At 43.9% G+C, this 26,790-nt stretch overlaps 1 protein-coding gene across 1 annotated transcript in view; it reads left to right on the forward strand.

Moving 5' to 3' along the window:
- Positions 1 to 21,279: 21,279 nt before the first annotated feature.
- Positions 21,280 to 26,790, forward strand: part of mtus2b (microtubule associated tumor suppressor candidate 2b) — a 71,519-nt gene continuing 66,008 nt past the window's right edge. Inside the window, exon 1 of the mRNA XM_042294983.1 lies at positions 21,280 to 21,306. Within this exon, the coding sequence (XP_042150917.1) occupies positions 21,280 to 21,306 (27 nt within the window). The remainder of the gene's footprint in view (positions 21,307 to 26,790) is intronic.

Genomic DNA, 26,790 nt, shown 5'->3' on the forward strand with positions numbered 1-26,790 from the left:
AGGGAACAGACTAGTAGTGTTATCTGATAGGGAACAGACTAGTAGTGTTATCTGATAGGGAACAGACTAGTAGTGTCATCTGATAGGGAACAGACTAGTAGTGTCATCTGATAGGGAACAGACTAGTAGTGTTATCTGATAGGGAACAGACTAGTAGTGTCATCTGATAGGGAACAGACTAGTAGTGTCATCTGATAGGGAACAGACTAGTAGTGTCATCTGATAGGGAACAGACTAGTAGTGTCATCTGATAGGGAACAGACTAGTAGTGTCATCTGATAGGGAACAGACTAGTAGTGTCATCTGATAGGGAACAGACTAGTAGTGTCATCTGATAGGGAACAGACTAGTAGTGTCATCTGATAGGGAACAGACTAGTAGTGTCATCTGATAGGGAACAGACTAGTAGTGTCATCTGATAGGGAACAGACTAGTAGTGTCATCTGATAGGGAACAGACTAGTAGTGTCATCTGATAGGGAACAGACTAGTAGTGTCATCTGATAGGGAACAGACTAGTAGTGTCATCTGATAGGGAACAGACTAGTAGTGTCATCTGATAGGGAACAGACTAGTAGTGTCATCTGATAGGGAACAGACTAGTAGTGTCATCTGATAGGGAACAGACTAGTAGTGTCATCTGATAGGGAACAGACTAGTAGTGTCATCTGATAGGGAACAGACTAGTAGTGTCATCTGATAGGGAACAGACTAGTAGTGTCATCTGATAGGGAACAGACTAGTAGTGTCATCTGATAGGGAACAGACTAGTAGTGTCATCTGATAGGGAACAGACTAGTAGTGTCATCTGATAGGGAACAGACTAGTAGTGTCATCTGATAGGGAACAGACTAGTAGTGTCATCTGATAGGGAACAGACTAGTAGTGTCATCTGATAGGGAACAGACTAGTAGTGTCATCTGATAGGGAACAGACTAGTAGTGTCATCTGATAGGGAACAGACTAGTAGTGTCATCTGATAGGGAACAGACTAGTAGTGTCATCTGATAGGGAACAGACTAGTAGTGTCATCTGATAGGGAACAGACTAGTAGTGTCATCTGATAGGGAACAGACTAGTAGTGTCATCTGATAGGGAACAGACTAGTAGTGTCATCTGATAGGGAACAGACTAGTAGTGTCATCTGATAGGGAACAGACTAGTAGTGTCATCTGATAGGGAACAGACTAGTAGTGTCAGGTCATCTGATAGGGAACAGACTAGTAGTGTCATCTGATAGGGAACAGACTAGTAGTGTCATCTGATAGGGAACAGACTAGTAGTGTCATCTGATAGGGAACAGACTAGTAGTGTCATCTGATAGGGAACAGACTAGTAGTGTCATCTGATAGGGAACAGACTAGTAGTGTCATCTGATAGGGAACAGACTAGTAGTGTCATCTGATAGGGAACAGACTAGTAGTGTCATCTGATAGGAACAGACTAGTAGGTCACAGACTAGTAGTGTCATCTGATAGGGAACAGACTAGTAGTGTCATCTGATAGGGAACAGACTAGTAGTGTCATCTGATAGGGAACAGACTAGTAGTGTAATCTGATAGGGAACAGACTAGTAGTGTCATCTGATAGGGAACAGACTAGTAGTGTCATCTGATAGGGAACAGACTAGTAGTGTCAGGTAATCTGATAGGGAACAGACTAGTAGTGTCATCTGATAGGGAACAGACTAGTAGTGTCATCTGATAGGGAACAGACTAGTAGTGTCAGGTAATCTGATAGGGTACAGACTAGTAGTGTCATCTGATAGGGTACAGACTAGTAGTGTCATCTGATAGGGAATAGACTAGTAGTGTCAGGTCATCTGATAGGGAACAGACTAGTAGTGTCATCTGATAGGGAATAGACTAGTAGTGTCAGGTCATCTGATAGGGAACAGACTAGTAGTGTCAGGTCATCTGATAGGGAACAGACTAGTAGTGTCATCTGATAGGGAACAGACTAGTAGTGTCAGGTCATCTGATAGGGAACAGACTAGTAGTGTCAGGTCATCTGATAGGGAACAGACTAGTAGTGTCAGGTCATCTGATAGGGAACAGACTAGTAGTGTCAGGTCATCTGATAGGGAACAGACTAGTAGTGTCAGGTCATCTGATAGGGAACAGACTAGTAGTGTCAGGTCATCTGATAGGGAACAGACTAGTAGTGTCATCTAGGGAACAGACTAGTAGTGTCATCTGGAACAGACTAGTAGTGTCATCTGATAGGGAACAGACTAGTAGTGTCATCTGATAGGGAACAGACTAGTAGTGTCATCTGATAGGGAACAGACTAGTAGTGTCATCTGATAGGGAACAGACTAGTAGTGTCATCTGATAGGGAACAGACTAGTAGTGTCATCTGATAGGGAACAGACTAGTAGTGTCATCTGATAGGAACAGAACAGACTAGGGAACAGTAGTGTTATCTGATAGGGAACAGACTAGTAGTGTTATCTGATAGGGAACAGACTAGTAGTGTTATCTGATAGGGAACAGACTAGTAGTGTTATCTGATAGGGAACAGACTAGTAGTGTCAGGTCATCTGATAGGGAACAGACTAGTAGTGTCAGGTCATCTGATAGGGAACAGACTAGTAGTGTCATCTGATAGGGTACAGACTAGTAGTGTTATCTGATAGGGAACAGACTAGTAGTGTCATCTGATAGGGAACAGACTAGTAGTGTCATCTGATAGGGAACAGACTAGTAGTGTCATCTGATAGGGAACAGACTAGTAGTGTTATCTGATAGGGAACAGACTAGTAGTGTCATCTGATAGGGTACAGACTAGTAGTGTCATCTGATAGGGAACAGACTAGTAGTGTCATCTGATAGGGAACAGACTAGTAGTGTCATCTGATAGGGAACAGACTAGTAGTGTCATCTGATAGGGAACAGACTAGTAGTGTCATCTGATAGGGAACAGACTAGTAGTGTCATCTGATAGGGAACAGACTAGTAGTGTCATCTGATAGGGAACAGACTAGTAGTGTCATCTGATAGGGAACAGACTAGTAGTGTCATCTGATAGGGAACAGACTAGTAGTGTCATCTGATAGGGAACAGACTAGTAGTGTCATCTGATAGGGAACAGACTAGTAGTGTCATCTGATAGGGAACAGACTAGTAGTGTCATCTGATAGGGAACAGACTAGTAGTGTCATCTGATAGGGAACAGACTAGTAGTGTCATCTGATAGGGAACAGACTAGTAGTGTCATCTGATAGGGAACAGACTAGTAGTGTCATCTGATAGGGAACAGACTAGTAGTGTCATCTGATAGGGAACAGACTAGTAGTGTCATCTGATAGGGAACAGACTAGTAGTGTCATCTGATAGGGAACAGACTAGTAGTGTCATCTGATAGGGAACAGACTAGTAGTGTCATCTGATAGGGAACAGACTAGTAGTGTCATCTGATAGGGAACAGACTAGTAGTGTCATCTGATAGGGAACAGACTAGTAGTGTCATCTGATAGGGAACAGACTAGTAGTGTCATCTGATAGGGAACAGACTAGTAGTGTCATCTGATAGGGAACAGACTAGTAGTGTCATCTGATAGGGAACAGACTAGTAGTGTCATCTGATAGGGAACAGACTAGTAGTGTCATCTGATAGGGAACAGACTAGTAGTGTCATCTGATAGGGAACAGACTAGTAGTGTCATCTGATAGGGAACAGACTAGTAGTGTCATCTGATAGGGAACAGACTAGTAGTGTCATCTGATAGGGAACAGACTAGTAGTGTCATCTGATAGGGAACAGACTAGTAGTGTCATCTGATAGGGAACAGACTAGTAGTGTCATCTGATAGGGAACAGACTAGTAGTGTCATCTGATAGGGAACAGACTAGTAGTGTCATCTGATAGGGAACAGACTAGTAGTGTCATCTGATAGGGAACAGACTAGTAGTGTCATCTGATAGGGAACAGACTAGTAGTGTCATCTGATAGGGAACAGACTAGTAGTGTCATCTGATAGGGAACAGACTAGTAGTGTCATCTGATAGGGAACAGACTAGTAGTGTCATCTGATAGGGAACAGACTAGTAGTGTCATCTGATAGGGAACAGACTAGTAGTGTCATCTGATAGGGAACAGACTAGTAGTGTCATCTGATAGGGAACAGACTAGTAGTGTCATCTGATAGGGAACAGACTAGTAGTGTCATCTGATAGGGAACAGACTAGTAGTGTCATCTGATAGGGAACAGACTAGTAGTGTCATCTGATAGGGAACAGACTAGTAGTGTCATCTGATAGGGAACAGACTAGTAGTGTCATCTGATAGGGAACAGACTAGTAGTGTCATCTGATAGGGAACAGACTAGTAGTGTCATCTGATAGGGAACAGACTAGTAGTGTCATCTGATAGGAACAGACTAGTAGTGTCATCTGATAGGGAACAGACTAGTAGTGTCATCTGATAGGGAACAGACTAGTAGTGTCATCTGATAGGGAACAGACTAGTAGTGTCATCTGATAGGGAACAGGAACATCTGATAGGGAACAGGACTAGTAGTGTCATCTGATAGGGAACAGACTAGTAGTGTCATCTGATAGGGAACAGACTAGTAGTGTCATCTGATAGGGAACAGACTAGTAGTGTCATCTAGGGAACAGACTAGTAGTGTCATCTGGGAACAGACTAGTAGTGTCATCTGATAGGGAACAGACTAGTAGTGTCATCTGATAGGGAACAGACTAGTAGTGTCATCTGATAGGGAACAGACTAGTAGTGTCATCTGATAGGGAACAGACTAGTAGTGTCATCTGATAGGGAACAGACTAGTAGTGTCATCTGATAGGGAACAGACTAGTAGTGTCATCTGATAGGGAACAGACTTGTAGTGTCATCTGATAGGGAATAGACTAGTAGTGTCAGGTCATCTGATAGGGAACAGACTTGTAGTGTCATCTGATAGTGGACAGACTAGTAGTGTCATCTGATAGGGAACAGACTAGTAGTGTCATCTGATAGGGAACAGACTAGTAGTGTCATCTGATAAGGAACAGACTAGTAGTGTCATCTGATAGGGAACAGACTAGTAGTGTCATCTGATAGGGAACAGACTAGTAGTGTCATCTGATAGGGAACAGACTAGTAGTGTCATCTGATAGGAACAGACTAGTAGTGTCATCTGATAGGGAACAGACTAGTAGTGTCATCTGATAGGGAACAGACTAGTAGTGTCATCTGATAGGAACAGGAACAGACTAGTAGTGTCATCTGATAGGGAACAGACTAGTAGTGTCATCTGATAGGGAACAGACTAGTAGTGTCATCTGATAGGGAACAGACTAGTAGTGTCATCTGATAGGGAACAGACTAGTAGTGTCATCTGATAGGGAACAGACTAGTAGTGTCATCTGATAGGGAACAGACTAGTAGTGTCATCTGATAGGGAACAGACTAGTAGTGTCATCTGATAGGGAACAGACTAGTAGTGTCATCTGATAGGGAACAGACTAGTAGTGTCATCTGATAGGGAACAGACTAGTAGTGTCATCTGATAGGGAACAGACTAGTAGTGTCATCTGATAGGGAACAGACTAGTAGTGTCATCTGATAGGGAACAGACTAGTAGTGTCATCTGATAGGGAACAGACTAGTAGTGTGTCATCTGATAGGGAACAGACTAGTGTAGTGTCAGTGTCATCTGATAGGGAACAGACTAGTAGTCATCTGTAGGGAACAGACAGGTCATCTGATAGGGAACAGACTAGTAGTGTCATCTGATAGGGAACAGACTAGTAGTGTCATCTGATAGGGAACAGACTAGTAGTGTCATCTGATAGGGAACAGACTAGTAGTGTCATCTGATAGGGAACAGACTAGTAGTGTCATCTGATAGGGAACAGACTAGTAGTGTCATCTGATAGGGAACAGACTAGTAGTGTCATCTGATAGGGAACAGACTAGTAGTGTCATCTGATAGGGAACAGACTAGTAGTGTCATCTGATAGGGAACAGACTAGTAGTGTCATCTGATAGGGAACAGACTAGTAGTGTCATCTGATAGGGAACAGACTAGTAGTGTCATCTGATAGGTAGTGTCATCTGATAGGAACTAGTAGTGTCATCTGATAGAACAGACTAGTAGTGTCATCTGATAGGGAACAGACTAGTAGTGTCATCTGATAGGGAACAGACTAGTAGTGTCATCTGATAGGGAACAGACTAGTAGTGTCATCTGATAGGGAACAGACTAGTAGTGTCATCTGATAGGGAACAGACTAGTAGTGTCATCTGATCAGTGTCATCTGATAGGGAACAGACTAGTAGTGTCATCTGATAGGGAACAGACTAGTAGTGTCATCTGATAGGGAACAGACTAGTAGTGTCATCTGATAGGGAACAGACTAGTAGTGTCATCTGACTAGGGAACAGACTAGTAGTGTCATCTGATAGGGAACAGACTAGTAGTGTCATCTGATAGGGAACAGACTAGTAGTGTCATCTGATAGGGAACAGACTAGTAGTGTCATCTGATAGGGAACAGACTAGTAGTGTCATCTGATAGGGAACAGACTAGTAGTGTCATCTGATAGGGAACAGACTAGTAGTGTCATCTGATAGGGAACAGACTAGTAGTGTCATCTGATAGGGAACAGACTAGTAGTGTCATCTGATAGGGAACAGACTAGTAGTGTCATCTGATAGGGAACAGACTAGTAGTGTCATCTGATAGGGAACAGACTAGTAGTGTCATCTGATAGGGAACAGACTAGTAGTGTCATCTGATAGGGAACAGACTAGTAGTGTCATCTGATAGGGAACAGACTAGTAGTGTCATCTGATAGGGAACAGACTAGTAGTGTCATCTGATAGGGAACAGACTAGTAGTGTCATCTGATAGGGAACAGACTAGTAGTGTCATCTGATAGGGAACAGACTAGTAGTGTCATCTGATAGGGAACAGACTAGTAGTGTCATCTGATAGGGAACAGACTAGTAGTGTCATCTGTGTCATCTGATAGGGAACAGACTAGTAGTGTCATCTGATAGGGAACAGACTAGTAGTGTCATCTGATAGGGAACAGACTAGTAGTGTCATCTGATAGGGAACAGACTAGTAGTGTCATCTGATAGGGAACAGACTAGTAGTGTCATCTGATAGGGAACAGACTAGTAGTGTCAGGTCATCTGATAGGGAACAGACTAGTAGTGTCATCTGATAGGGAACAGACTAGTAGTGTCATCTGATAGGGAACAGACTAGTAGTGTCATCTGATAGGGAACAGACTAGTAGTGTCATCTGATAGGGAACAGACTAGTAGTGTCATCTGATAGGGAACAGACTAGTAGTGTCATCTGATAGGGAACAGACTAGTAGTGTCATCTGATAGGGAACAGACTAGTAGTGTCATCTGATAGGGAACAGACTAGTAGTGTCATCTGATAGGGAACAGACTAGTAGTGTCATCTGATAGGGAACAGACTAGTAGTGTCATCTGATAGGGAACAGACTAGTAGTGTCATCTGATAGGGAACAGACTAGTAGTGTCATCTGATAGGGAACAGACTAGTAGTGTCATCTGATAGGGAACAGACTAGTAGTGTCATCTGATAGGGAACAGACTAGTAGTGTCATCTGATAGGGAACAGACTAGTAGTGTCATCTGATAGGGAACAGACTAGTAGTGTCATCTGATAGGGAACAGACTAGTAGTGTCATCTGATAGGGAACAGACTAGTAGTGTCATCTGATAGGGAACAGACTAGTAGTGTCATCTGATAGGGAACAGACTAGTAGTGTCATCTGATAGGGAACAGACTAGTAGTGTCATCTGATAGGGAACAGACTAGTAGTGTCATCTGATAGGGAACAGACTAGTAGTGTCATCTGATAGGGAACAGACTAGTAGTGTCATCTGATAGGGAACAGACTAGTAGTGTCATCTGATAGGGAACAGACTAGTAGTGTCATCTGATAGGGAACAGACTAGTAGTGTCATCTGATAGGGAACAGACTAGTAGTGTCATCTGATAGGGAACAGACTAGTAGTGTCATCTGATAGGGAACAGACTAGTAGTGTCATCTGATAGGGAACAGACTAGTAGTGTCATCTGATAGGGAACAGACTAGTAGTGTCATCTGATAGGGAACAGACTAGTAGTGTCATCTGATAGGGAACAGACTAGTAGTGTCATCTGATAGGGAACAGACTAGTAGTGTCATCTGATAGGGAACAGACTAGTAGTGTCATCTGATAGGGAACAGACTAGTAGTGTCATCTGATAGGGAACAGACTAGTAGTGTCATCTGATAGGGAACAGACTAGTAGTGGCATCTGATAGGGAACAGACTAGTAGTGTCATCTGATAGGGAACAGACTAGTAGTGTCATCTGATAGGGAACAGACTAGTAGTGTCAGGTCATCTGATAGGGAACAGACTAGTAGTGTCATCTGATAGGGAACAGACTAGTAGTGTCATCTGATAGGGAACAGACTAGTCATCTGATAGGGAACAGACTAGTAGTGTCAGGTCATCTGATAGGAACAGACTAGTAGTGTCATCTGATAGGGAACAGACTAGTAGTGTCAGGTCATCTGATAGGGAACAGACTAGTAGTGTCAGGTCATCTGATAGGGAACAGACTAGTAGTGTCAGGTCATCTGATAGGGAACAGACTAGTAGTGTCAGGTCATCTGATAGGGAACAGACTAGTAGTGTCAGGTCATCTGATAGGGAACAGACTAGTAGTGTCAGGTCACCTGATAGGGAACAGACTAGTAGTGTCAGGTCACCTGATAGGGAACAGACTAGTAGTGTCATCTGATAGGGAACAGACTAGTAGTGTCATCTGATAGGGAACAGACTAGTAGTGTCATCTGATAGGGAACAGACTAGTAGTGTCAGGTCATCTGATAGGGAACAGACTAGTAGTGTCAGGTCATCTGATAGGGAACAGACTAGTAGTGTCAGGTCATCTGATAGGGAACAGACTAGTAGTGTCAGGTCACCTGATAGGGAACAGACTAGTAGTGTCATCTGATAGGGAACAGACTAGTAGTGTCATCTGATAGGGAACAGACTAGTAGTGTCATCTGATAGGGTACAGACTAGTAGTGTCATCTGATAGGGAACAGACTAGTAGTGTCATCTGATAGGGAACAGACTAGTAGTGTCATCTGATAGGGAACAGACTAGTAGTGTCATCTGATAGGGTACAGACTAGTAGTGTCATCTGATAGGGAACAGACTAGTAGTGTCATCTGATAGGGAACAGACTAGTAGTGTCATCTGATAGGGAACAGACTAGTAGTGTCATCTGATAGGGAACAGACTAGTAGTGTCATCTGATAGGGAACAGACTAGTAGTGTCATCTGATAGGGAACAGACTAGTAGTGTCATCTGATAGGGAACAGACTAGTAGTGTCATCTGATAGGGAACAGACTAGTAGTGTCAGGTCATCTGATAGGGAACAGACTAGTAGTGTCATCTGATAGGGAACAGACTAGTAGTGTCATCTGATAGGGAACAGACTAGTAGTGTCATCTGATAGGGAACAGACTAGTAGTGTCATCTGATAGGGTACAGACTAGTAGTGTCATCTGATAGGGAACAGACTAGTAGTGTCATCTGATAGGAACAGACTAGTAGTGTCATCTGATAGGGAACAGACTAGTAGTGTCATCTGATAGGGAACAGACTAGTAGTGTCATCTGATAGGGAACAGACTAGTAGTGTCATCTGATAGGGAACAGACTAGTAGTGTCATCTGATAGGGAACAGACTAGTAGTGTCATCTGATAGGGAACAGACTAGTAGTGTCATCTGATAGGGAACAGACTAGTAGTGTCATCTGATAGGGAACAGACTAGTAGTGTCATCTGATAGGGAACAGACTAGTAGTGTCATCTGATAGGGAACAGACTAGTAGTGTCATCTGATAGGGAACAGACTAGTAGTGTCATCTGATAGGGAACAGACTAGTAGTGTCATCTGATAGGGAACAGACTAGTAGTGTCATCTGATAGGGAACAGACTAGTAGTGTCATCTGATAGGGAACAGACTAGTAGTGTCATCTGATAGGGAACAGACTAGTAGTGTCATCTGATAGGGAACAGACTAGTAGTGTCATCTGATAGGGAACAGACTAGTAGTGTCATCTGATAGGGAACAGACTAGTAGTGTCATCTGATAGGGAACAGACTAGTAGTGTCATCTGATAGGGAACAGACTAGTAGTGTCATCTGATAGGGAACAGACTAGTAGTGTCATCTGATAGGGAACAGACTAGTAGTGTCATCTGATAGGGAACAGACTAGTAGTGTCATCTGATAGGGAACAGACTAGTAGTGTCATCTGATAGGGAACAGACTAGTAGTGTCATCTGATAGGGAACAGACTAGTAGTGTCATCTGATAGGGAACAGACTAGTAGTGTCATCTGATAGGGAACAGACTAGTAGTGTCATCTGATAGGGAACAGACTAGTAGTGTCATCTGATAGGGAACAGACTAGTAGTGTCATCTGATAGGAACAGACTAGTAGTGTCATCTGATAGGGAACAGACTAGTAGTGTCATCTGATAGGGAACAGACTAGTAGTGTCATCTGATAGGGAATAGACTAGTAGTGTCATCTGATAGGAACAGACTAGTAGTGTCATCTGATAAGGAACAGACTAGTAGTGTCATCTGATAGGGAACAGACTAGTAGTGTCATCTGATAGGGAACAGACTAGTAGTGTCATCTGATAGGGAATAGACTAGTAGTGTCAGGTCATCTGATAGGGAACAGACTAGTAGTGTCATCTGATAGGGTACAGACTAGTAGTGTCATCTGATAGGGAACAGACTAGTAGTGTCATCTGATAGGGAACAGACTAGTAGTGTCATCTGATAGGGAACAGACTAGTAGTGTCATCTGATAGGGTACAGACTAGTAGTGTCATCTGATAGGGAACAGACTAGTAGTGTCATCTGATAGGGAACAGACTAGTAGTGTCATCTGATAGGGAACAGACTAGTAGTGTCATCTGATAGGGTACAGACTAGTAGTGTCATCTGATAGGGAACAGACTAGTAGTGTCATCTGATAGGGAACAGACTAGTAGTGTCATCTGATAGGGAACAGACTAGTAGTGTCATCTGATAGGGAACAGACTAGTAGTGTCATCTGATAGGGAACAGACTAGTAGTGTCATCTGATAGGGAACAGACTAGTAGTGTCATCTGATAGGGAACAGACTAGTAGTGTCATCTGATAGGGAACAGACTAGTAGTGTCATCTGATAGGGAACAGACTAGTAGTGTCATCTGATAGGGAACAGACTAGTAGTGTCATCTGATAGGGAACAGACTAGTAGTGTCATCTGATAGGGAATAGACTAGTAGTGTCAGGTCATCTGATAGGGAACAGACTAGTAGTGTCATCTGATAGGGGACAGACTAGTAGTGTCATCTGATAGGGAACAGACTAGTAGTGTCAGGTCATCTGATAGGGAACAGACTAGTAGTGTCATCTGATAGGGAACAGACTAGTAGTGTCAGGTCATCTGATAGGGAACAGACTAGTAGTGTCAGGTCATCTGATAGGGAACAGACTAGTAGTGTCAGGTCATCTGATAGGGTACAGACTAGTAGTGTCAGGTCATCTGATAGGGTACAGACTAGTAGTGTCAGGTCATCTGATAGGGAACAGACTAGTAGTGTCAGGTCTGATAGGGAACAGACTAGTAGTGTCATCTGATAGGGAACAGACTAGTAGTGTCATCTGATAGGGAACAGACTAGTAGTGTCATCTGATAGGGAACAGACTAGTAGTGTCAGGTCATCTGATAGGGAACAGACTAGTAGTGTGTCATCTGATAGGGAACAGACTAGTAGTGTCATCTGATAGGGAACAGACTAGTAGTGTCATCTGATAGGGAACAGACTAGTAGTGTCATCTGATAGGGAACAGACTAGTAGTGTCATCTGATAGGGAACAGACTAGTAGTGTCATCTGATAGGGAACAGACTAGTAGTGTCATCTGATAGGGAACAGACTAGTAGTGTCATCTGATAGGGAACAGACTAGTAGTGTCATCTGATAGGGAACAGACTCGTAGTGTCATCTGATAGGGTACAGACTAGTAGTGTCATCTGATAGGGAACAGACTAGTAGTGTCATCTGATAGGGAACAGACTAGTAGTGTCATCTGATAGGGAACAGACTCGTAGTGTCATCTGATAGGGTACAGACTAGTAGTGTCATCTGATAGGGAACAGACTAGTAGTGTCATCTGATAGGGAACAGACTAGTAGTGTCATCTGATAGGGAACAGACTAGTAGTGTCATCTGATAGGGAACAGACTAGTAGTGTCATCTGATAGGGAACAGACTAGTAGTGTCATCTGATAGGGAACAGACTAGTAGTGTCATCTGATAGGGAACAGACTAGTAGTGTCATCTGATAGGGAACAGACTAGTAGTGTCATCTGATAGGGTACAGACTAGTAGTGTCATCTGATAGGGAACAGACTAGTAGTGTCAGGTCATCTGATAGGGAACAGACTAGTAGTGTCATCTGATAGGGAACAGACTAGTAGTGTCATCTGATAGGGAACAGACTAGTAGTGTCATCTGATAGGGAACAGACTAGTAGTGTCATCTGATAGGGAACAGACTAGTAGTGTCATCTGATAGGGAACAGACTAGTAGTGTCATCTGATAGGGAACAGACTAGTAGTGTCATCTGATAGGGAACAGACTAGTAGTGTCATCTGATAGGGAACAGACTAGTAGTGTCATCTGATAGGGAACAGACTAGTAGTGTCATCTGATAGGGAACAGACTAGTAGTGTCATCTGATAGGGAACAGACTAGTAGTGTCATCTGATAGGGAACAGACTAGTAGTGTCATCTGATAGGGAACAGACTAGTAGTGTCATCTGATAGGGAACAGACTAGTAGTGTCATCTGATAGGGAACAGACTAGTAGTGGCATCTGATAGGGTACAGACTAGTAGTGTCATTTGATAGGGAACAGACTTGTAGTGTCATCTGATAGGGAACAGACTAGTAGTGTCATCTGATAGGGAACAGACTAGTAGTGTCATCTGATAGGGTACAGACTAGTAGTGTCATCTGATAGGGAACAGACTAGTAGTGTCATCTGATAGGGAACAGACTAGTAGTGTCATCTGATAGGGAACAGACTAGTAGTGTCATCTGATAGGGAACAGACTAGTAGTGTTATCTGATAGGGAACAGACTAGTAGTGTCATCTGATAGGGTACAGACTAGTAGTGTTATCTGATAGGGTACAGACTAGTAGTGTTATCTGATAGGGTACAGACTAGTAGTGTCATCTGATAGGGAACAGACTAGTAGTGTCATCTGATAGGGTACAGACTAGTAGTGTCATCTGATAGGGAACAGACTAGTAGTGGCATCTGATAGGGAACAGACTAGTAGTGGCATCTGATAGGGAACAGACTAGTAGTGTCATCTGATAGGGTACAGACTAGTAGTGTCATCTGATAGGGAACAGACTAGTAGTGTCATCTGATAGGGAACAGACTAGTAGTGTCATCTGATAGGGTACAGACTAGTAGTGTCATCTGATAGGGAACAGACTAGTAGTGTCATCTGATAGGGAACAGACTAGTAGTGTCATCTGATAGGGACCAGACTAGTAGTGTCATCTGATAGGGAACAGACTAGTAGTGTCATCTGATAGGGTACAGACTAGTAGTGTCATCTGATAGGGAACAGACTAGTAGTGTCATCTGATAGGGAACAGACTAGTAGTGTCATCTGATAGGGAACAGACTAGTAGTGTCATCTGATAGGGTACAGACTAGTAGTGTCATCTGATAGGGACCAGACTAGTAGTGTCATCTGATAGGGAACAGACTAGTAGTGTCATCTGATAGGGAACAGACTAGTAGTGTCATCTGATAGGGTACAGACTAGTAGTGTCATCTGATAGGGTACAGACTAGTAGTGTCATCTGATAGGGAACAGACTAGTAGTGTCATCTGATAGGGAACAGACTAGTAGTGTCATCTGATAGGGTACAGACTAGTAGTGTCATCTGATAGGGTACAGACTAGTAGTGTCATCTGATAGGGAACAGACTAGTAGTGTCATCTGATAGGGAACAGACTAGTAGTGTCATCTGATAGGGAACAGACTAGTAGTGTCATCTGATAGGGAACAGACTAGTAGTGTCATCTGATAGGGTACAGACTAGTAGTGTCATCTGATAGGGAACAGACTAGTAGTGTCATCTGATAGGGAACAGACTAGTAGTGTCATCTGATAGGGAACAGACTAGTAGTGTCATCTGATAGGGAACAGACTAGTAGTGTCATCTGATAGGGAACAGACTAGTAGTGTCATCTGATAGGGTACAGACTAGTAGTGTCATCTGATAGGGTACAGACTAGTAGTGTCATCTGATAGGGAACAGACTAGTAGTGTCATCTGATAGGGAACAGACTAGTAGTGTCATCTGATAGGGAACAGACTAGTAGTGTCATCTGATAGGGAACAGACTAGTAGTGTCATCTGATAGGGTACAGACTAGTAGTGTCATCTGATAGGGTACAGACTAGTAGTGTCATCTGATAGGGAACAGACTAGTAGTGTCATCTGATAGGGTACAGACTAGTAGTGTCATCTGATAGGGAACAGACTAGTAGTGTCATCTGATAGGGAACAGACTAGTAGTGTCATCTGATAGGGTACAGACTAGTAGTGTCATCTGATAGGGACCAGACTAGTAGTGTCATCTGATAGGGTACAGACTAGTAGTGTCATCTGATAGGGAACAGACTAGTAGTGTCATCTGATAAGGAACAGACTAGTAGTGTTATCTGATAGGGAACAGACTAGTAGTGTCATCTGATAGGGTACAGACTAGTAGTGTCATCTGATAGGGAACAGACTAGTAGTGTCATCTGATAGGGAACAGACTAGTAGTGTCATCTGATAGGGAACAGACTAGTAGTGTCATCTGATAGGGAACAGACTAGTAGTGTCATCTGATAGGGAACAGACTAGTAGTGTCATCTGATAGGGAACAGACTAGTAGTGTCATCTGATAGGGTACAGACTAGTAGTGTCATCTGATAGGGAACAGACTAGTAGTGTCATCTGATAGGGAACAGACTAGTAGTGTCATCTGATAGGGTACAGACTAGTAGTGTCATCTGATAGGGAACAGACTAGTAGTGTCATCTGATAGGGAACAGACTAGTAGTGTCAGGTCATCTGATAGGGTACAGACTAGTAGTGTCATCTGATAGGGAACAGACTAGTAGTGTCAGGTCATCTGATAGGGTACAGACTAGTAGTGTCATCTGATAGGGAACAGACTAGTAGTGTCATCTGATAGGGTACAGACTAGTAGTGTCATCTGATAGGGTACAGACTAGTAGTGTCATCTGATAGGGAACAGACTAGTAGTGTCATCTGATAGGGTACAGACTAGTAGTGTCATCTGATAGGGAACAGACTAGTAGTGTCAGGTCATCTGATAGGGAACAGACTAGTAGTGTCATCTGATAGGGTACAGACTAGTAGTGTCATCTGATAGGGAACAGACTAGTAGTGTCAGGTCATCTGATAGGGTACAGACTAGTAGTGTCATCTGATAGGGTACAGACTAGTAGTGTCATCTGATAGGGAACAGACTAGTAGTGTCATCTGATAGGGTACAGACTAGTAGTGTCATCTGATAGGGAACAGACTAGTAGTGTCATCTGATAGGGTACAGACTAGTAGTGTTATCTGATAGGGAACAGACTAGTAGTGTCATCTGATAGGGTACAGACTAGTAGTGTCATCTGATAGGGAACAGACTAGTAGTGTCATCTGATAGGGAACAGACTAGTAGTGTCAGGTCATCTGATAGGGAACAGACTAGTAGTGTCATCTGATAGGGAACAGACTAGTAGTGTCATCTGATAGGGAACAGACTAGTAGTGTCATCTGATAGGGAACAGACTAGTAGTGTCATCTGATAGGGTACAGACTAGTAGTGTCATCTGATAGGGTACAGACTAGTAGTGTCATCTGATAGGGAACAGACTAGTAGTGTCATCTGATAGGGTACAGACTAGTAGTGTCATCTGATAGGGAACAGACTAGTAGTGTCATCTGATAGGGAACAGACTAGTAGTGTCATCTGATAGGGAACAGACTAGTAGTGTCATCTGATAGGGTACAGACTAGTAGTGTCATCTGATAGGGAACAGACTAGTAGTGTCATCTGATAGGGAACAGACTAGTAGTGTCAGGTCATCTGATAGGGAACAGACTAGTAGTGTCATCTGATAGGGTACAGACTAGTAGTGTCATCTGATAGGGAACAGACTAGTAGTGTCATCTGATAGGGAACAGACTAGTAGTGTCATCTGATAGGGTACAGACTAGTAGTGTCATCTGATAGGGTACAGACTAGTAGTGTCAGGTCATCTGATAGGGAACAGACTAGTAGTGTCATCTGATAGGGTACAGACTAGTAGTGTCATCTGATAGGGAACAGACTAGTAGTGTCATCTGATAGGGAACAGACTAGTAGTGTCATCTGATAGGGAACAGACTAGTAGTGTCAGGTCATCTGATAGGGTACAGACTAGTAGTGGCATCTGATAGGGAACAGACTAGTAGTGTCATCTGATAGGGTACAGACTAGTAGTGGCATCTGATAGGGAACAGACTAGTAGTGGCATCTGATAGGGAACAGACTAGTAGTGTCATCTGATAGGGTACAGACTAGTAGTGTCATCTGATAGGGAACAGACGAGTAGTGTCATCTAATAGGGAACAGACTAGTAGTGTCATCTGATAGGGAACAGACTAGTAGTGTCATCTGATAGGGAACAGACTAGTAGTGTCATCTGATAGGGAACAGACTAGTAGTGTTATCTGATAGGGTACAGACTAGTAGTGTCATCTGATAGGGAACAGACTAGTAGTGTCATCCAATAGGGAACAGACTAGTAGTGTCATCTGATAGGGAACAGACTAGTAGTGTCATCCAATAGGGAACAGACTAGTAGTGTCATCTGATAGGGAACAGACTAGTAGTGTCATCTGATAGGGAACAGACTAGTAGTGTCATCTGATAGGGTACAGACTAGTAGTGTCAGGTCATCTGATAGGGTACAGACTAGTAGTGTCATCTGATAGGGAACAGACTAGTAGTGTCATCTGATAGGGAACAGACTAGTAGTGTTATCTGATAGGGAACAGACTAGTAGTGTCAGGTCATCTGATAGGGTACAGACTAGTAGTGTCAGGTCATCTGATAGGGTACAGACTAGTAGTGTCAGGTCATCTGATAGGGTACAGACTAGTAGTGTCATCTGATAGGGAACAGACTAGTAGTGTCAGGTCATCTGATAGGGAACAGACTAGTAGTGTCAGGTCATCTGATAGGGAACAGACTAGTAGTGTCATCTGATAGGGTACAGACTAGTAGTGTCATCTGATAGGGAACAGACTAGTAGTGTCAGGTCATCTGATAGGGAACAGACTAGTAGTGTCATCTGATAGGGTACAGACTAGTAGTGTCAGGTCATCTGATAGGGTGTCCACTCTACATTCATCGTCTACTTTCCTTTTCTTTGAAATCTTAGAAAATTTCTAGCTAGCTACTATTTGTGACTGTGATGTGTGTGTCAGCCTGTCAGTCACTGTCTGTCCTCGTAACAGTTGTTATTCATACGGGCCTTCAAAATAAAGGTGGGAGTTAAATCATTACACAAAGGCGAGTGTTCATTGGACTTTTAATTTGAATAACAAATATGTTTTTCAAAACTTTACTATCGCAGATACTTTATGTGATCTGAGCATGATTCCGCGGGCCGCATTGAGTCGGGTCGCGGGCCTCATACGGCGCCCTGGGCCGGCCTTCGCCCAGGCCTGGACTAGACACTATGTCCTGACTGGCTGCGTTTTGGCTGCTGTTGCACCATCTACTGTACCAGGAATAGTCTACTAGTCTTTCTTGTTTAACTAGTCTTTGTCGTTGAAGTAGTCTTTGTCGTTGAAGTAGTCTTTGTCGTTGAAGTAGTCTTTGTCGTTGAAGTAGTCTTTGTCGTTGAAGTAGTCTTTGTCGTTGAAGTAGTCTTTGTCGTTGAAGTAGTCTGTCGTTGAAGTAGTCTTTGTCGTTGAAGTAGTCTTTGTCGTTGAAGTAGTCTTTGTCGTTGAACTAGTCTTTGTCGTTGAAGTAGTCTTTGTCGTTGAACTAGTCTTTGTCGTTGAAGTAGTCTTTGTCGTTGAAGTAGTCTTTGTCGTTGAACTAGTCTTTGTCGTTGAAGTAGTCTTTGTCGTTGAACTAGTCTTTGTCGTTGAACTAGTCTTTGTCGTTGAAGTAGTCTTTGTCGTTGAACTAGTCTTTGTCGTTGAAGTAGTCTTTGTCGTTGAAGTAGTCTTTGTCGTTGAACTAGTCTTTGTCGTTGAAGTAGTCTTTGTCGTTGAAGTAGTCTTTGTCGTTGAACTAGTCTTTGTCGTTGAAGTAGTCTTTGTCGTTGAACTAGTCTTTGTCGTTGAAGTAGTCTTTGTCGTTGAACTAGTCTTTGTCGTTGAACTAGTCTTTGTCGTTGAAGTAGTCTTTGTCGTTGAACTAGTCTTTGTCGTTGAAGTAGTCTTTGTCGTTGAAGTAGTCTTTGTCGTTGAACTAGTCTTTGTCGTTGAAGTAGTCTTTGTCGTTGAAGTAGTCTTTGTCGTTGAAGTAGTCTTTGTCGTTGAACTAGTCTTTGTCGTTGAAGTAGTCTTTGTCGTTGAAGTAGTCTTTGTCGTTGAAGTAGTCTTTGTCGTTGAACTAGTCTTTGTCGTTGAACTAGTCTTTGTCGTTGAAGTAGTCTTTGTCGTTGAAGTAGTCTTTGTCGTTGAAGTAGTCTTTGTCGTTGAACTAGTCTTTGTCGTTGAACTAGTCTTTGTCGTTGAACTAGTCTTTGTTGTTGAAGTAGTCTTTGTCGTTGAAGTAGTCTTTGTCGTTGAAGTAGTCTTTGTCGTTGAAGTAGTCTTTGTCGTTGAAGTAGTCTTTGTCGTTGAAGTAGTCTTTGTCGTTGAAGTAGTCTTTGTCGTTGAAGTAGTCTTTGTCGTTGAAGTAGTCTTTGTCGTTGAAGAAGTCTTTGTCGTTGAAGAAGTCTTTGTCGTTGAAGTAGTCTTTGTCGTTGAACTAGTCTTTGTTGTTGATGGTGTTGGTCAACTGCGGTTGTGGCATGTTTTTCTCATTGTCAGGACTCCTGACCCTAGGCATGCTCTGATAGGCAGATATAGTAAGGGGTGTGTCCGAGCATTTGTTCCCTGACGGAGAGAGACAGACAGCTGGCAGGTCCTAAGAGCTAGGCCCCTGATCCTTTCACTTGTGCTGAACACTTCACCTGTCTCTCTGTGTTGTCTGGAGCCTGGCGGTACTACTGCTACCACAAGGCCAGACTGTCTTGTCTGGAGCCTGGCGGTACTACTGCTACCACAAGGCCAGACTGTCTTGTCTGGAGCCTGGCGGTACTACTGCTACCACAAGGCCAGACTGTGTTGTCTGGAGCCTGGCGGTACTAATGCTACCACAAGGCCAGACTGTGTTGTCTGGAGCCTGGCGGTACTAATGCTACCACAAGGCCAGACTGTGTTGTCTGGAGCCTGGCGGTACTACTGCTACCACAAGGCCAGACTGTGTTGTCTGGAGCCTGGCGGTACTAATGCTACCACAAGGCCAGACTGTGTTGTCTGGAGCCTGGCGGTACTACTGCTACCACAAGGCCAGACTGTGTTGTCTGAGCCTGGCGGTACTAATGCTACCACAAGGCCAGACTGTGTTGTCTGAGCCTGGCGGTACTAATGCTACCACAAGGCCAGACTGTGTTGTCTGGAGCCTGGCGGTACTACTGCTACCACAAGGCCAGACTGTGTTGTCTGGAGCCTGGCGGTACTAATGCTACCACAAGGCCAGACTGTGTTGTCTGAGCCTGGCGGTACTACTGCTACCACAAGGCCAGACTGTGTTGTCTGGAGCCTGGCGGTACTAATGCTACCACAAGGCCAGACTGTGTTGTCTGGAGCCTGGCGGTACTAATGCTACCACAAGGCCAGACTGTGTTGTCTGGAGCCTGGCGGTACTACTGCTACCACAAGGCCAGACTGTGGCACCTGCCATTCACTTTACTGCTTGGACTGCACCCTCCGTTCTTATTTACATCCACAGACACTAAGACTATGTGGGCCTGGCTGGCTGGCTGGGTGGCTGGGTGGCTGGCTGGCTGGGTGGCTGGCTGGGTGGCTGGGTGGCTGGCTGGCTGGGTGGCTGGCTGGGTGGCTGGCTGGCTGGCTGGGTGGCTGGCTGGGTGGCTGGCTGGCTGGGTGGCTGGGTGGGTGGCTGGCTGGGTGGCTGGTGGGTGTGTGGGTGGGTATGTAGCTGGCTGGCTGGCTGGCTGGCTGGCTGGCTGGCTGGCTGGCTGGCTGGGTGGGTGGCTGGCTGGCTGGCTGGGTGGGTGGGTGGCTGGCTGACTGACTGGGTGGGTGTGTGTGTGTGTTTCACTCAGAAGCCATCCCCAGTAGCCTCCAGATAGATTTTGTAGACTGAAACAGAGAAAACAGCTGTCAACATACCATCCCTGGGTGGACATCATCCCACCCCAGTGTCTGTAGACACTTCTCCTTTCTGTCTCTCTCTCTCTCTCTCTCTCTCTCTGTCTCTCTGTCTCTGTCTCTGTCTCTTTCTCTCTCTCTCTCTCTCTCTCTCTCTCTCTCTCTCTGTCTCTGTCTCTGTCTCTCTCTCTCTCTCTCTCTCTCTCTCTCTCTCTGTCTTTCTGTCTCTCTGTCTGTCTGGCTCTCTCTCTCTCTCTCTCTCTCTCTCTCTCTCTATTTATACATATATTTGTAAATGAAACAGTAGCCTTGCTTGGTAGCTATGAGTCCAACAGACAGAGAGCCTGGGGGCAAGTTGGTACAGTACTTGGTGGTGAGATAAGATAATCTGCCTAAAATGTGTTTGGCTGAAGACTGACAGACAGACAGACAGACTGACTGAGACAGTCTAGTAACTTCTGCCATGATAGCCACCAACCTCATTACTTAGAGTGATAAATAATTATGCTAATACAAAGATACTACAAAGATACTAAAGGAAACTACAAGATAATACATTATACATGAGCCACGAGTTCCTCTGGATCTTCCTCTGTAGTTCGTCTGAGGACTTACAGAACACTGTCGTGGTTTCTGCCCTATCGTTGAGAGACTAACTATCGAACAGGAACCTCCAACACTACTGGGGTACTTTGGACCTTTTCTGACAGTGATCCTTCAGAGGGTGTCCACAAATGGGGAGGAGGAAGACCTGCGTACAGGTGAGTGTTTCTTCACTTTGCTGGTTAGTTTTCCAGTTGCCGCTGTTGTCTTGTGGTGCTGAAACTTTAAGATGGTTTGTAGAAGAGATTCAACCATCAATAGAATTGATATTTTGGTTTAACACTTTTCTTGAAGATGCATCTTACGAAGTGTTATATGTGCTTATTACCATTCATAGTAACTACGTATGCAGTCATAGATTATTATGAACCAGTTCCATGTGTCTGTATGAAGGCTTCATGTTGTTACCTACAGTGTGTTTCAGTTACATACCATATTCAGTGGTTGTTTACAATCAGACATTGTAATACAGGATGTGTAGCGCGTAGCATCTATGCTTGGTGGACCATAATGGTCTAATCCCCCAGATACCTCTGCTAGGTTAGCACTGATTTACTGTAATATCACCCCAGATACCTCTGCTAGGTTAGCACTGATTTACTGTAATATCGCCCCAGATACCTCTGCTAGGTTAGCACTGAGTTACTGTAATATCCCCCAGATACCTCTGCTAGGTTAGCACTGAGTTACTGTAATATCCCCCAGATACCTCTGCTAGGTTAGCACTGAGTTACTGTAATATCCCCCAGATACCTCTGCTAGGTTAGCACTGATTTACTGTAATATCGCCCCAGATACCTGTGCTAGGTTAGCACTGATTTACTGTAATATCACCCCAGATACCTCTGCTAGGTTAGCACTGATTTACTGTAATATCGCCCCAGATACCTCTGCTAGGTTAGCACTGAGTTACTGTAATATCCCCCAGATACCTCTGCTAGGTTAGCACTGAGTTACTGTAATATCCCCCAGATACCTCTGCTAGGTTAGCACTGAGTTACTGTAATATCCCCCAGATACCTCTGCTAGGTTAGCACTGATTTACTGTAATATCGCCCCAGATACCTCTGCTAGGTTAGCACTGATTTACTGTAATATCGCCCCAGATACCTCTGCTAGGTTAGCACTGATTTACTGTAATATCGCCCCAGATACCTCTGCTAGGTTAGCACTGATTTACTGTAATATCGCCCCAGATACCTCTGCTAGGTTAGCACTGATTTACTGTAATATCCCCCAGATACCTCTGCTAGGTTAGCACTGATTTACTGTAATATCGCCCCAGATACCTCTGCTAGGTTAGCACTGATTTACTGTAATATCGCCCCAGATACCTCTGCTAGGTTAGCACTGAGTTACTGTAATATCCCCCAGATACCTCTTCTAGGTTAGCACTGAGTTACTGTAATATCCCCCAGATACCTCTGCTAGGTTAGCACTGAGTTACTGTAATATCCCCCAGATACCTCTGCTAGGTTAGCACTGAGTTACTGTAATATCCCCCAGATACCTCTGCAAGGTTAGCACTGAGTTACTGTAATATCCCCCACATACCTCTTCTAGGTTAGCACTGAGTTACTGTAATATCCCCCCAGATACCTCTGCTAGGTTAGCACTGAGTTACTGTAATATCCCCCAGATACCTCTGCTAGGTTAGCACTGAGTTACTGTAATATCACCCAGATACCTCTGCTAGATTAGCACTGAGTTACTGTAATATCCCCCAGATACCTCTGCAAGGTTAGCACTGAGTTAGTGTAATATCCCCCAGATACCTCTGCTAGGTTAGCACTGAGTTACAGTAATATTCCCCAGATACCTCTGCTAGGTTAGCACTGAGTTACTGTAATATCCCCCAGATACCTCTGCTAGGTTAGCATTATGTTACTGTAATATCCCCCAGATACCTCTGCTAGGTTAGCACTGAGTTACTGTAATATCCCCCAGATAACTCTGCTAGGTTAACACTGAGTTACTGTAATATCCCCCAGATACCATACCTCTGCTAGGTTAGCACTGAGTTACTGTAATATCCCCCAGATACCTCTGCTAGGTTAGCACTGAGTTACTGTAATATCCCCCAGATACCTCTGCTAGGTTAGCACTGAGTTACTGTAATATCCCCCAGATACCTCTGCTAGGTTAGCACTGAGTTACTGTAATATCCCCCAGAAACCTCTGCTAGGTTAGCACTGAGTTACTGTAATATCCCCCAGATACCTCTGCTAGGTTAGCACTGAGTTACAGTCATAATCTATATGCTGCAACTTCAGAGAGCACTGCTGACTAGGAATTCTCATCTCTCTCACTCTCACTCACTCACCTTTTCTCTCTCACCCTTTCTCTTTCACTCTCACTCTCTCACCCTTTCTCACTCTTCCACTCTCACCCTCTCACTCACCTTTTCTCTCTTTCACTCTCACTCTCTCACCTTTTCTCACTCACCTTTTCTCTCTTTCACTCTCACTCTCTCACCCTTTCTCTCTCTCTCACCCTTTTCTCTTTCACTCTCAGAGTTGACTATAATGAACCAGCAGGCCTGGTGGCATCGTGTCTGTACATCCCAAATTACACCCTATTCCCTATGTAGTGCACTACTTTTAACCAGGGCCATGTAGAGAATAGGGTGCCATTTGGGAAAGGAGCCTCTCTTTGTCTCCCTTCTGTTCTGCCCAGCTGGCATGTTAGTTCACTGCTGTCTGTTGCTGACCATCTTAACAAGCTGCCTTTAGCTGGGATGAACTTGAACACGAGACTCAGAGTCATACACTGGATATCACGGTAGAACAGGCAGTTTCTGTAGCTGGGGAAACACAAACAGCAGGGGGTGGATACACACACACACACACACACACACACACACACACACACACACACACACACACACACACACACACACACACATACACACGCACACACATACACACGCACACACACACACACACACACACACACACACACACACACACACACACACACACACACACACACACACACACATATGCACACACACACACACACACACACACACACACACACACACACACACACACACACACACACACACACACACACACACACACACACACAGCTATAGCTCCAAGACACCGTCAGCAGGTAGAAACCAGCATTGATTTAGTGATCCACCAATGGGAGGCAAGTTCCCTCTGTCTCCCCTAGCCAATCAGATGCTTGCTTCATTATCTATGTGTCTATTGGCTGCCTGGGGGGGAAAAAACAACTGCTCCTGCTGTGGTACCGTACCTTTAAATCTCCCAGGAAATACACCAGAGTTGTGTTCCAAAATGGCACCCTATTCACTATATAGGGTTTCAGTCAAAAGGAGTGCACTAAATAGATAATAGTGAACCATTTGGAATGCTGATTTTACTCTACAGTCATCTCTCTCATGCTGTTGGTCTGTGGGTTTCACGTAGACATGAGGATGAATATTACATTTCCTTGTGTGTTACAAAAAACAATTAATTATATATTTTTTTATTATTATTCTTCATATTTAATTCGACATGACAGTGGCTTAGCTTCTTCTTACACGACTAAGCCAGCCGTGTCACTTCTGCTTTTAAAAAGGACAGAGAGCTGAGAAAAAGAACTTGATTCACGGATGAATGGAGAGAGAGAGAGAGAGATGAGGCATTAATCTGAGGTCAACCTATCAGACGAGCTCTTCTGTCAGGAAGAGGAATTCCCCTTTTCCTCCCTGTCACCTCTTGGTTATGTTGTTGTCACTTAACTACGCTTAAAATGTTTGTTCCGTTTCAATGTGCCATTTCTTTATTTTTTATTTGTTGCATTTTAATACTTCTCTTCAGACTCGATTTTGCGGCTTTGACTTCTAACACGCGTGTACATCACGTGCAGTAAGACACGTCTCTTTGTCGGTTCTGATGTGCCAGTGGTGATTGTATTCGTGCTAACTGCCTTCTATCCAAGTCTCCTCTGAGAATTGAAGACATTATTCTGCTGTGTTGACGATATTGATCTTCAACTTGAAGAATGCCGCTTCGACTCAGGAGGTAAAGCTGAACGCTTCCTGCTTCCTGCTTCCTGCTTCCTGCCAGGTAGTCAGACATGGCTTATGAAAGCTGATGATTGTCAAATCAAATCAAAGTTTATTTGTCACGTGCGCCGAATACAACAGGTGTAGTAGACCTCACAGTGAAATGCTGAATACAACAGGTGTAGTAGACCTTACAGTGAAATGCTGAATACAACAGGTGTAGTAGACCTTACAGTGAAATGCTGAATACAACAGGTGTAGTAGACCTCACAGTGAAATGCTGAATACAACAGGTGTAGTAGACTTTAAAATGCTGAATACAACAGTGAAATGCTGAATACAACAGGTGTAGTAGACCTTACAGTGAAATGCTGAATACAACAGGTGTAGTAGACCTCACAGTGAAATGCTGAATACAACAGGTGTAGTAGACCTCACAGTGAAATGCTGAATACAACAGGTGTAGTAGACCTTACAGTGAAATGCTGAATACAACAGGTGTAGTAGACCTCACAGTGAAATGCTGAATACAACAGGTGTAGTAGACCTTACAGTGAAATGCTGAATACAACAGGTGTAGTAGACCTTACAGTGAAATGCTGAATACAACAGGTGTAGTAGACCTCGCAGTGAAATGCTGAATACAACAGGTGTAGTAGACCTCACAGTGAAATGCTGAATACAACAAGTGTAGTAGACCTTACAGTGAAATGCTGAATACAACAGGTGTAGTAGACCTCACAGTGAAATGCTGAATACAACAGGTGTAGTAGACCTCACAGTGAAATGCTGAATATAACAGGTGTAGTAGACCTTACAGTGAAATGCTGAATACAACAGGTGTAGTAGACCTCACAGTGAAATGCTGAAAACAACAGGTGTAGTAGACCTTACAGTGAAATGCTGAATACAAGTAGAGAGGCTACATACAGACACCTGTTAGTCAGGCTGATTGAGGTAGTATGTACATGTAGATATGGTTAAAGTGACTATGCATATATGATGAACAGAGAGTAGCAGTAGTGTAAAAGAGGGGTTGGCGGGTGGTGGGACACAATGCAGATAGCCTGGTTAGCCAGGGGGCACTGGTTGGTCGGGCCAGTGCATGGGGATAGAGAACAGGAGGTAGGACCAGGAGAGTGTAGTGATTAATACAGATCAACCTAGAGGCAATATCTAATGTTCCCCCGAGCCAGAACCCAGCACACCTCCCAGATCAACCTAGAGGCAATATCTAATGTTCCCCTGAGCCAGAACCCAGCACACCTCCCAGATCAACCTAGAGACAATATCTAATGTTCCCCCGAGCCAGAACCCAGCACAACTCCCAGATCAACCTAGAGACAATATCTAATGTTCCCCGAGCCAGAACCCAGCACACCTCCCAGATCAACCTAGAGACAATATCTAATGTTCCCCGAGCCAGAACACAGCACAACACCCAGATCAACCTAGAGGCAATATCTAATGTTCCCCCGAGCCAGAACCCAGCACACCTCCCAGATCAACCTAGAGACAATATCTAATGTTCCCCCGAGCCAGAACCCAGCACAACACCCAGATCAACCTAGAGACAATATCTAATGTTCCCCCGAGCCAGAACCCAGCACAACTCCTTCTC

The sequence above is a fragment of the Oncorhynchus tshawytscha genome, linkage group LG13 (assembly GCF_018296145.1).
Source record: "Oncorhynchus tshawytscha isolate Ot180627B linkage group LG13, Otsh_v2.0, whole genome shotgun sequence".
Taxonomy (NCBI): Eukaryota; Metazoa; Chordata; class Actinopteri; order Salmoniformes; family Salmonidae; genus Oncorhynchus; species Oncorhynchus tshawytscha.